Source organism: Dama dama, chromosome 27, assembly GCF_033118175.1.
Source record: "Dama dama isolate Ldn47 chromosome 27, ASM3311817v1, whole genome shotgun sequence".
Lineage (NCBI taxonomy): Eukaryota > Metazoa > Chordata > Mammalia > Artiodactyla > Cervidae > Dama > Dama dama.
Genome location: NC_083707.1, coordinates 25,165,554 through 25,178,834, shown reverse-complemented (window position 1 = coordinate 25,178,834; position 13,281 = coordinate 25,165,554). Strand labels below are relative to the sequence as shown.

The 13,281-nt window shown below is 38.6% G+C and overlaps 1 protein-coding gene across 1 annotated transcript in view; it reads right to left on the bottom strand.

The window, feature by feature from the left end:
- CCDC178 (coiled-coil domain containing 178) overlaps positions 1-13,281 on the bottom strand; it is a 364,772-nt gene that overhangs the window by 290,584 nt on the left and 60,907 nt on the right. Inside the window, exon 8 of the mRNA XM_061130911.1 lies at positions 11,494-11,636. Within this exon, the coding sequence (XP_060986894.1) occupies positions 11,494-11,636 (143 nt within the window). The remainder of the gene's footprint in view (positions 1-11,493; positions 11,637-13,281) is intronic.

Below are 13,281 nucleotides of genomic sequence, written 5' to 3'. Positions count from 1 at the left end.
TTTATATTCAAAATTGAGAAGCAAAAATTTTAGAAAATGTTACAAGATGTAGAATGTTTCATTTGTAATTAATATACACAAACATCTGTTTGTGCCAAATAGATTAATGAAATGTTGAATATACATTTGGTGTATATGTACAGAGACAGAAATAGATAAATGATTAAAATAAGAGACAGATATAGAAACATAATCAACAGCTTAAGATAAAATAAGAAATAAAGTAAAATAAGAAAAAGAGTGCAGAAAATTGAGAGCATTACAGTCTCAAATGAAGTTCCTGCCTCCACTTTTTGGCCATATAAATTTGTAGGTTTGCCTAACTGACTTTGACCTTAGTCATCTGACTTGCTATAGTCATTTGAATATTACCAAAAAGGGATGCAATCGGAGACTTAGGAAGTTCATGTGTGAGTGTGCCTGCTTGCTCTTCAGTTCAGTTCAGTCGCTCAGTCGTGTCCGACTCTTTGCGACCCCATGAATCGCAGCACGCCAGGCCTCCCTGTCCATCACCAACTCCCGGAGTTTACTCAAACTCATGCCCATTGAGTCGGTGATGCCATCCAGCCATCTCATCCTCTGTCATCCCCTTCTCCTCCTGCCCCCAATCCCTCCCAGCATAGGGTCTTTTCCAATGAGTCAACTCTTCGCATGAGGCGGCCAAAGTATTGGAGTTTCAGCTTCAGCATCAGTCCTTCCAGTGAACACCCAGGACTGATCTCCTTCAGGATGGACTGGTTGGATCTCCTTGCAGTCCAAGGGACTCTCAAGAGTCTTCTTCAACACCACAGTTCAAAAGCATCAATTTTCGGCGCTCAGCTTTCTTCACAGTCCAACTCTCACATCCATACATGACCACTGGAAAAACCATAGCCTTGACCAGACGGACCTTTGTTGGCAAAGTAATGTCTCTGCTTTATAATATGCTCTCCAGATGGGTCATAACTTTCCTTCCAAGGAGTAAGCATCTTTTAATTTCATGGCTGCTTGCTCTTACTCCTCTCCTATTATCCTGAGAATATTTCTAACAGACTGGAGAAACAGGGTAGAGTCAAATCTCCCCAGTTGTCTCAGCTGAGGCTTTACTATATTAGTGGCAAATCAGAAAACATCTCTAGGTGGGGAAGATCCCCTGGAGAAGGGCATGGCAACCCACACCAGTACTCCTGTCTTGAGAATCCCATGGACAGAGGAGCATGGTGGGCTGCAGTCCATAGGGTCGCACAGAGTTGGACATGACTGAATCGACTTAGCACAGCACAAGGCTTTCCTAGATCAGGAGAAAATTGGAAAATATATGTAACTGAATGACAGCTCAAATATAACAAATCAGGTGAGTTATGAAAATGAATCATTAAGTAATATATGTTTTGAGAAAGGACAAGATGATGGAGTAGAAAGACCCTGAGCTTACCTCCTTTCCACACGCCAAAATCACAACTATCTGCTGAACAACCATCAGTGAAAAGACCAACCTACCAAAAAATATCTTCTACAACTAAAGACATAAAGAAGGAATCACACTGACATGAGTAGGAGGAGCATACTAGTGATAGAGTCAATTACCATACCCCTGGGAGGCGGTCCCACAAACTGGAGCATAATTACATTGCAGAGAGTCTCCTAGAAGAATAACAGGTCTGAGCCCCACATCAACCGCCTCAGCCTGGGAGTCCTGTATCAGGAAGAGGAACCTCCCAGAGCATTTAGCTTGGAAGGCCATGGGGGCTGACCTTTTGGAGTCCAAGAGAACTTAGAGAAATACAGATTTCACTCTTAAATGGCACACACAAAACCTCACACAGTGTGGGATCCAGTGCAGAAACAGTAATTTGAAAGGATCCAGTGGGGAAAAGCTAAGATGGCAGAGGAATAGGGTGGGGAGACCACTTTCTCCCCAACAAATTCATCGAAAGAACATTTGAACACTGAGCAAACTCCACAAAACAACTTCTGATCACTAGCAGAGGACATCAGATGCCCAGAAAAGCAGCCCATTGTCTTCGAAAGGAGGTAGGACAAAATATAAAAGATAAAAAGAGAGACAAAAGAGCTAGGGATGGAGACCCATCCAGGGAAGGAAGTCGTAATAGAGGAAGTTTCCAAACACCAGGAAACCCTCTCACTGGCAGGTCTGGGGGAAGTTTTTGAATCTCGGAGGGCAACCTAACTGGGATGAAAAAGAAATAAAATCCAGATTACATGCTTAAAAGCAACTCCCAGCAGAAAAGTACCCCAGACGCCTGCATCCGCCACCAGCAAGTGGGGGCAGAACGGAGAGGAGTGGGCGGCATTGCTCAGGGTAAGGACCAGGCCCGAATGCCCTGAGGGCAATCAGAGGGAGCTAACCTGAGATAGCAACTTAAACTGTGGGACAGCAAGAGAGAGAGAAAATTAACCGTGAAAAGCGCTAACCGAACACACTGCGGGCCATTAGCAGAACAAAGGAAGGACTGAGTGATCCCAGAGAGGAGCTAGCTGGCTACAGACCGGCCCATCCCCCACCAGAGGCAGGAGGCAGGGGGGAGGGGAAAGGGGCAAACGCGGCCCAGAGACGGCGTCCCCTACCAAACGGCAAACAGGCTCCCAGCTTCTAACCAAAGACTTCCTGAGATCCTGGATGGTTGACATCCGCCGGGAGAGTCGCGGCTAGAGACCAGCCCCCCAGAACAGACACAAGGAGCACCTGACCGTTGCGCGCGGAAACTGAAGCTGGGCCCGCGGAGGGGATAAGGCGCACCACACCCGGGGAGAGTGCACTCCTCAAGCTCCTGGCTGCCTGAGCTGCTTGGCTGGGGAAGGCACAAAACGCAGGCCCAACCGAGCCTTTGTTTTTGTGGAATACCGGAAAACTGGAACTGCACGCAACGCAGGGCCCGCCCCCTACAGAGCAGCCGGGAGCCTAAGCAGTGTAGACCGGGAAGCACACACCCGTGAGTGGGGCAAACCCAGTGTGGCCGGAACACTGCGCGTGCTCCGCACACACGCCAGTGACATTTGTCTGCAGCGCCCCTCCCTCCCCGCAGCACGACTGAACAAGCGAACCTAAAGAGAGACCACCTCCGCCCGAGTGTGTCAGGGCGGAAATTAGACACTGAAGAGGCCGGCAAACAGAAGCCAAAGAAACAAAGGGAACCGCTTCAGAAGTGACAGGTGCAACAGATTAAAATCCCTGTAGGTAACACCGACTACACTGGAAGGGGCCTACAGATAGCGAGAAGTGTAAGCTGGAACGAGGAGCTATCTGAAACTGAACCGAACCCAAACTGCCCACAACAGCTCCAGAGAAATTCCTAGATATATTTTTACTTTTTTTTTTTTAATTAAAAAAATATTTTTTTCTTTTCTTTTTTAAATTTTTTTCTTTTTATTTTCTTTTAAAATTCCCTATTACTCCTCTATTACTCCTCAATTTTCATTTTCTTTTAAAGTCCTCTATTACTCCCCTTTTACTCCTTAATTTCATTTTCATTCTCATATATTTTTACTATTTTTTTAATTAAAAATTTTTTTTCGTCTTTTTTTTTCTTTTATTTCCTTTTAAAGTCCTCTATTACTCCTTAAATTTCATTTTCATTTCACTATAACCTGGCAAAAAAAAAAGACCCTATATTTAAAGTGAACTTCATATATATTTGTTAAATTTTGTGTTTTTGTTTTTAACTGTATTTTTAAGAGTCTAACTTCTACTCCAGATTTTTAATCTTTTTTTTTTCCAGTGTTTGATATCAATTTTGGATATTTAAGAATCCAATATTCAGTACCCATTTTTACTCAGGAGAGTGATGATTACTCTCTCCCGCTTTTGACTTGCCTTTTTCTCCCCCAAATCACCTCTATTTCCTCCCTCCCCCTTATCTTCTCAATCCAATTCTGTGAATCTCTGTGGGTGTTCTGGGCTACAGAGAACACTTAGGGGAAAGAGTATTGTGTAGATCTGTCTCCTCTTGAGTCCCTCTTTTTCTCCTCCTGCTCATCTCTATCTCCTTCCTCCCTCTCCTCTTTTTCATGTAACTCTGTGAACCTCTCTGGGTGTCCCTCACTGTGGAGAATCTTTTCACCATTAACCTAGAAGTTTTATTATCAGTGCTGTATAGTTGGAGAAGCCTTGAGGCTACTGGAAGAATAAGACTGAAACCCAGAGGCAGGAGACTTAAGCCCAAAACCTGAGAACACCAGAGAGCTCGTGACTACAGGGAACATTAAGTAATAAGAGATCATCAAAGCCTCCATACCCACACTGAAACCAACCACCACCCAAGAGCCAATAAGTTTTAGAGCAAGACATACCATGCAAATTCTCCAGCAACACAGGAACACAGCCCTGAGTGTCAACATACAGGCTCCCCAAAGTCACACCTAACATATAGACCCATCTTAAAACTCACTACTGGGCGCTCCAGGGAGAAGAAATCCAGTTCCACACACTAGAACACCGATGTAGGATTCCCTAACCAAGAAACCTTGACAAGCCACTCGTCCAACCTCACCCACTAGGAGAAACCTCCACAATAAAAAGGAACCACAGACCACCAGAATACAGAAAGGCCACTCCAAACACAGCAATCTAAACAAGATGAAAAGGCAGAGAAATAACCAACAGGTAAAGGAACATGAAAAATGCCCACCAAGCCAAAAAAAAAAAAAAAAAAAAGAGGAGGAGATAGGGAATCTACCTGAAAAAGAATTTAGAATAATGATAATAAAAATGATCCAAAATTTTGAAAACTAAATGGAGTTACAGATAAAAAGCCTGGAGACAAAGATTGAGAAGATGCAAGAAATGTTTAACAAGGACCTAGAAGAAATAAAAAAGAGTCAATTAAAAATGAATAATGCAATGAATGAGATCAAAAACACTCTGGAGGGAACCAACAGTAGAATAACAGAGACAGAAGATAGGATAAGTGAGGTAGAAGATAAAATGGTGGAAATAAATGAAGCAGAGAGGAAAAAAGAAAAAAGAATCAAAAGAAATGAGGACAACCTCAGGGACCTCTGGGACAATGTGAAACGCCCCAACATTCGAATCATAGGAGTCCCAGAAGAAGACATAAAGAAAGGCCATGAGAAAATACTTGAGGAGATAATAGCTGAAAACTTCCCTAAAATGGGGAAGGAAATAGCCACCCAAGTCCAAGAAACCCAGAGAGTCCCAAACAGGATAAACCCAAGGTGAAACACCCCAAGACACATATTAATTAAATTAACAAAGATCAAACACAGAGAACAAATATTAAAAGCAGCAAGGGAGAAACAACAAATAACACACAAAGGGATTCCCATAAGGATAACAGCTGATCTATCAATAGAAACTCTTCAGGCCAGAAGGGAATGGCAGGACATACTGAAAGTAATGAAACAGAATAACCTACAACCCAGATTACTGTACCCAGCAAGTATCTCATTCAGATATGAAGGAGAATTCAAAAGCTTTACAGACAAGCAAAAGTTGAGAGGATTCAGCACCACCAAATCAGCTCTTCAACAAATGCTAAAGGATCTTCTCTAGACAGGAAACACAGAAAGGTTGTATAAATGCAAACCCAAAACAACAAAGTAAATGGCAACGGGTCCATACCTATCAATAATTACCTTAAATGTAAATGGGTTGAATGCCCCAACCAAAAGAGAAAGATCGGCTGAGTGGATACAAAAACAAGACCCCTATATATGCTGTCTACAAGAGACCCACCTCAAAACAAGGGACACATACAGACTGATAGTGAAGGGCTGGAAAAAAATTTTCATGCAAATGGAGACCAAAAGAAAGCAGGAGTCGCAATACTCATATCAGATAAAATAGACTTTCAAATAAAGGCTGTGAAAAGAGACAAAGAAGGACACTACATAATGATCAAAGGATGAATCCAAGAAGAAGATATAACAATTTTAAATATATATGCGCCCAACAGAGGAGCACCACAATATGTAAGGCAAACACTAATGAGTATGAAAGGGGAAATTAACAATAACACAATAAGAGTTGGAGACTTTAATACCCCACTCACACCTCTGGATAGATCAACTAAACAGAAAATTAACAAGGAAACACAAATTTTAAATGACACAATGGACCAGCTAGACCTAATTGATATCTATAGGACTTTTCACCCCAAAACAATCAATTTCACCTTTTTCTCAAGTGCACACGGAACCATAGATCACATAATAGATCACATAAATCTAGTCTTGGTAAATTCAAAAAAATTGAAATCATTCCAGTCATCGTTTCTGACCACAATGCAGTAAGATTAGATCTCAATTACAGGGAAAAAAAACTATTAAAAATTCAAACACATGGAGGTTAAACAACATGCTTCTGAATAACCAAAAATCAGAGAAGAAACCAAAAAAGGAATCAAAATATGCATAGAAACAAATGAAAATGAAAATGCAACAACCCAAAACCTATGGGATTCTGTAAAAGCAGTGCTAAGGGGAAAGTTCAGAGCATTACAGGCTTACCTCAAGAAACAAGAAAAAAGTCAAATAAATAACCTAACTCTACACCTAAAGCAACTAGAGAAGGAAGAAATGAAGAACCCCAGGGTTAGTAGAAGGAAAGAAATCTTAAAAATTAGGGCAGAAATAAATGCAAAAGAAACTAAAGAGACCATAGCAAAAATCAACAAAGCTAAAAACTGGTTTTCTGAAAAGATAAACAAAATTGACAAACCGTTAGCAAGACTCCTTAAGAAACAAAGGGAGAAGAACCAAATCAACTAAATTAGAAATGAAAATGGAGAGATCACAACAGACAACACTGAAATACAAAGGATCATAAGAGACTACTACCAGCAGCTCTATGCCAATAAAATGGACAACTTGGAAGAAATGGACAAATTCTTAGAAAAGTATAACTTTCTAAAACTGAACCAGGAAGAAATAGAAGATCTTAACAGACCCATCACAAGCAAGGAAATCGAAACTGTAATCAGAAATCTTCCAGCAAACAAAAGCCCAGGACCAGATGGCTTCACAGCTGAATTCTACCAAAAATTTAGAGAAGAGCTAACACCTATCTTACTCAAACTCTTCCAGAAAATTGCAGAGTAAGGTAAACTTCTAAACTCATTCTATGAGGCCACCATCATCCTAATTCCAAAACCAGACGAGGATGCTGCAAAAAAAAAAAGAAAACTACAGGCCAATATCACTGATGAACATAGATGCAAAAATCCTTAACAAATTCTAGCAAACAGAATCCAACAACATATTAAAAAAATCATACATCATGACCAAGTGGGCTTTATCCCAGGAATGCAAGGATTCTTTAATATCCGCAAATCAATCAATGTAATACACCACATGACAAATTGAAAGATAAAAATCATACGATTATCTCAATAGATGCAGAAAAAGGCTTTGACAAAACTCAACACCCATTTATGATTAAAACTCTCCAAAAAGCAGGAATAGAAGGAACATACCTCAACATAATAAAAACTATATATGACAAACCCACAGCAAACATTATCCTCAATGGTGAAAAATTGAAAACATTTCCCCTAAAATCAGGAACAAGACAAGGGTGCCCACTCTCACCACTACTATTCAACATAGTTTTGGCCACAGCAATCAGAGCAGAAAAAGAAATAAAAGGAATCCAGACAGGACAAGAAGAAGTGAAACTCTCACTGTTTGCAGATGACATGATCCTCTACATAGAAAACCCTAAAGACTCTACCAGAATATTACTAGAGCTCATCAGCGAATATAGTGAAGTTGCAGGATATAAACTTAACACACAGAAATCCCTTGCATTCCTATACACTAACAATGAAAACACAGAAAGAGAAATTAAGGAAACAATAACATTCACCATTGCAACAAAAAGAATAAAATACTTAGGAGTATATCTACCTAAGCAAACAAAAGAACTATACATAGAAAATTACAAAACACTGATGAAAGAAATCAAAGAGGACACAAATAGATGGAGAAACATACCGTGTTCATGGATTGGAAGAATCAATATTGTCAAAATGGCTATTCTACCCAAAGCAATCTATAGATTCAATGCAATCCTTGTTAAGCTACCAACGGTATTCTTCATAGAACTACAACAAATAACTTCACAATTTGTATGGAAATACAAAAAACCTCGAATAGCCAAAGTAATCTTGAGAAAGAAGAATGAAACTGGAGGAATCAACCTGCCTGACTTCAGACTATACTACAAAGCCACAGTCATCAAGACAGTATGGTACTGGCACAAAGACAGAAATATAGATCAATGGAACAAAATAGAAAGCCCAGAGATAAATCCACGAACCTATGGACACTTTATCTTCGACAAAGGAGGCAAGGATATACAATGGAAAAAAGACAACCTCTTCAACAAGTGGTGCTGGGAAAACTGGTCAACCACTTGTAAAAGAATGAAACTAGAACACTTTCTAACACCATACACAAAAATAAACTCAAAATGGATTAAAGATCTAAATGTAAGACCAGAAACTATAACACTCCTAGAGGAGAACATAGGCAAAACACTCTCCGACATAAATCACAGCAGGATCCTCTATGACCCACCTCCCAGAATATTGGAAATAAAAGCAAAAACAAACAAATGGGACCTAATGAAACTTAAAAGCTTTTGCACTACAAAGGAAACTATAAGTAAGGTGAAAAGACAGCCCTCAGATTGGGAGAAAATAATAGCAAATGAAGAAACAGACAAAGGATTAATCTCAAAAATATACAAGCAACTCCTGAAGCTCAATTCCAGAAAAATAAATGACCCAATCAAAAAATGGGCCAAAGAACTAAACAGACATTTCTCCAAAGAAGACATACAGATGGCTAACAAACACATGAAAAGATGCTCAACATCACTCATTATCAGAGAAATGCAAATCAAAACCACAATGAGGTACCATTACACGCCAGTCAGGATGGCTGCTATCCAAAAGTCTACAAGCAATAAATGCTGGAGAGGGTGTGGAGAAAAGGGAACCCTCTTACACTGTTGGTGGGAATGCAAACTAGTACAGCCGCTATGGAAAACAGTGTGGAGATTTCTTAAAAAACTGGAAATAGAACTGCCATATGACCCAGCAATCCCACTTCTGGGCGTACACACTGAGGAAACCAGATCTGAAAGAGACACGTGCACCCCAATGTTCATCGCAGCACTGTTTATAATAGCCAGGACATGGAAGCAACCTAGATGCCCATCAGCAGACAAATGGATAAGGAAGCTGTGGTAAATATACACCATGGAATATTACTCAGCCATTAAAAAGAATTCATTTGAATGAGTTCTAATGAGATGGATGAAACTGGAGCCCATTATACACAGAGTGAAGTAAGCCAGAAAGATAAAGACCATTACAGTATACTAACACATATATATGGAATTTAGAAAGATGGTAATGATATCCCTATATGCAAAACAGAAAAAGAGAGACAGATGTACAGAACAGACTTTTGGACTCTGTGGGAGAAGGCGAGGGTGGGATGTTTCAAGAGAACAGCATCGAAACATGTATATTATCTAGGGTGAAACAGATCACCAGCCCAGGTTGGGTGCATGAGACAAGTACTCGGGCCTGGTGCACTGGGAAGACCCAGAGGGATCGGGTAGAGAGGGAGATGGGAGGGGGCTTTGGGATGGGGAATACATATAAATCCTTGGCTGATTCACGTCAATGTATGACAAAAACCACTACAATATTGTACAGTAATTAGCCTCCAACTAATAAAAGTAAATGAAAAGAAATAAATAAAATAAAATAAAAATAAATAAATGAAAAGCAACAAGGGAAAAGTAACAAATAACATACAAGGGAACTCCCATAAGGCTATCAGGTGACTTTTCAATAGAAACATCACAGACCAGAAGGAGCGGCATGATATATTTAAAGTGATGAAAGAAAAAACTACAATCAAAACTACTGAGCAAGGCTCTCATTCAGATTTGATGAACAGATAGAAAACCAAGCCTAAAAGCCTTCAGTATCACAAACCAGCCATGAAAGAAATGTTAAAGTAACTTTTCTAAGCAAAAAAGAAAAGGCCACAATTAAAGACATAAAAATTACAAAATGCAAAAGGGAATAGATAAAGGCAATCATACGGTAAAGGTAGAAATCATCTACACACAAGTTACGAGAAATGTTAAAAAACAAAAAGCAATACAACAAAATACATTCATAATCAGCAGCTAAGGAACATACAAAATAATTAGATGCAAATATGATACCAAAAACAGTAACTGTGAGGTAGGAGAGTACATATGCAGATTTCTTTACATGCATTTGAAAATAAGGGATCAGCAACTCATAACAGTCAAGTATAAAAATATAGATGGCTACAGAAAAACCTCAGGGAAACCACAAACCAAAATTTATGATGGTTATAAACATAAAAAAGAAAAAAGAAATCCAAACATAACACTAAAGATAGTCATCAATTACAAGAGAACAAGATAAGAATAAAGGGACAAAAAAATCTATAAAAACAATCCCAAAACAATGAACACAATAGCAAAAGATACACAAGTAAACACTATTTTGTTTATTTTGAAATAGACATCAGATATGAGAAAATATAAACATCTTAATAAGTGCATGTTATCCAGATCACAGGATAATGTATAAATTTTTGTTCTTCATTTTACTTACATTTATTTGACTCTAGGTCCATAATGAATGTGACTTTTTCTATACTAAATGACTGATAAGTTTGAATAAATAAAGATTTTTATATCACACAGAAACATAAATAGTTTAAAACCAAACTAAGAACTAGATGGATGTCATAAAATTCAAATACATCAGAAATGTAATAAAAAGTCAATAATACACAAAATATAATTAATCTATATGCATTTAAAATATTCCAGGCTATTAGCAAGCAAATAAATATGAGTTAATTAATGATATCCTATGTTTATAATTAACACAAGGCTATATGATTTGTTCTTATACTATCCCATTCTGGAATACTTTTTCAAATAGTAACTCTTTTCCATTGTTAGCAGGGATATATATTATTATAGCATATCCATAGGCAATTTGGCAATATGTATGAAGAGTTTTAAAATGACAGAGAAAAATACTGCTTTAGGGATTCATACACAAGTAGTTTAACATAGGTAAAAGACATATATTTTAATTTTTATATTAACTTGGTAATAAGATAGATGTGGAAATTTAGATAATTTCCTTTCTCCTTATCTGAATTTCTTATACAGGAATATATATCACATTTTTAATTAATATTTTCCTTTTTAATGCTAGTGAAGTTGCTCAGTCATATCTGACTCTTTGCGGCCCCACGAACTGTAGCCTAGCAGGCTCCTAAGTCCATGGAATTTTCCAGGCAAGAGACTGGAGTGGGTTGCCATTTCCTTCTCCAGGGAATCTTCCTGACCCAGGGATTGAACCTGGGTCTCCCACATTGCAGGCAGCAACTTTACCATCTGAGCCACCAGGGAAGTCCAAGTTTTAAATGCTATAAAAAACATTTGTGGAATATACTTACTTGTAGGCAACCTTACTTATTTCATCATCACGAATATCCCTTTCCATTTCTATTCTGTTTTGTTTAACTCTGAGTTTGGCTTTTTCAAGATTGTCTATGGCTTCTAGAAGTTCTCCATGAACTTGTTTGTATATTTCCATTACCTAGAAATAAAAATATGTATGCTAATATATGCACTTAATGGCTAATTAAAATAATCAGATCACAGAAAGATCAGAGAAAGGTTTTAGAGTAGTTCTGATGTAGATTATAAACATTCTTTATATTGATTTTTGTTCCCTATTTAGTCTATTGTTTAGCACAGCAGAGTTTCAGATTTCTTATATACCCTGAGAGGCATCAATACTAGCGATATACTAAAGTTACTGAAGAAAATAACTTCACTATCCCAGTTAATGTGACCAAAATAAAATCATCATCTTTTCACCTACAAAAACTAAGACTTTTTATTTGCTCTTGTTGGTCAAATACTTTATTGTAGAAAAATCAAACACCACCAATGAAAAATTGAAAACTGAAAAAATCACTTATAATCTTCTCACTCATAAATAACTATTATTATCTTCATGCAAGGATCCAAAAATATTCCATTTTTATTGTTTTCATTAATTATTAGACATCATAAACCATCTCCCTTCCCTCTCTAGCTCTCCCTTCTCTGTCAAACTAAAGGGAGAGGGTGCTTGTAGTGGTCATGGTTGGAAGGAACGACTGTTCAGAATGTCCTGTTGGAAAGCTAGAGGGTGAGTAGAAGAAGGTACTAGGTAGTGACCATTCCTTTCACTAGGGGCCACATGGTGGATCAACACGAAGCAGTACCCTCCTAAATAAAGCAACAATTTTCATTAATATCAGTTTTGTTTCATTGTATTAGTTTTATTGTGATAGGAACATTTAACATGATTGTCTATCCTTTAACAAATTTTTAAGTGTACAAGATCCCCTGGAGAAGGAAATGGCAACCCACTCCAGTATTCCTGCCTGGGAAATCTCATACAGAGGAGCCTGGTAGGCTACAGTCCATGGTGGCACAGAGTCTAACAACAAAGTGTACAATACAGTAAACTGTAGGCATTATGATGTACAGCAGATCTCTAGAACTTATTCATCTTGCATAACTAAATCTTCACACCCATTGAAAAACAGCTCTCCATTTCCCCTCAAGTCCCTACCAATCAACATCTCTGCTTCTACGAAGGTAACTATTATAGACATCTTAAACAAGTGGAATCACACAGTAATCGTCTGTGACCTCTTTAGTACTTAGCATAATGATGCTCTCCAGGTTCATCCATGTTGTCACATATGGCAGTTTTCCTTCTTTTTTTTAAGGCTGAATTATATTCTGCTGTATGCATGCATCACATACAGTTTAGAATTAGCTTGTCAAGCTCCACAAAGAGAGAGCTCCACAAAATCTGTTAAGATTTTGTGACTGCATTCAATTTACAGAGTATTTTGGAGAGAATGTTACAAAATTTAGCCTTTTAAGCCATTAACATCATTTATTGATATCAGTTCAGTCAGTCAGTTCAGTCGCTCAGTCATGTCTGACTCTTTGCGACACCAAGAATCGCAGCACACCAGGCCTCCCTGTCCATCACACACTCCTGGAGTTTACTCAAACTCATGCCCATCAAGTTGGTGATGCCATCCAGCCATCTCATCCTCTGTCATCCCCTTCTCCTCCTGCCCCCAATCCCTCCCAGCATCAGGGTCTTTTCGAACGAGTCAACTCTTCACATGAGGTGGCCAAAGTATTGGAGTTATAGCACTTCTCAAATTCTC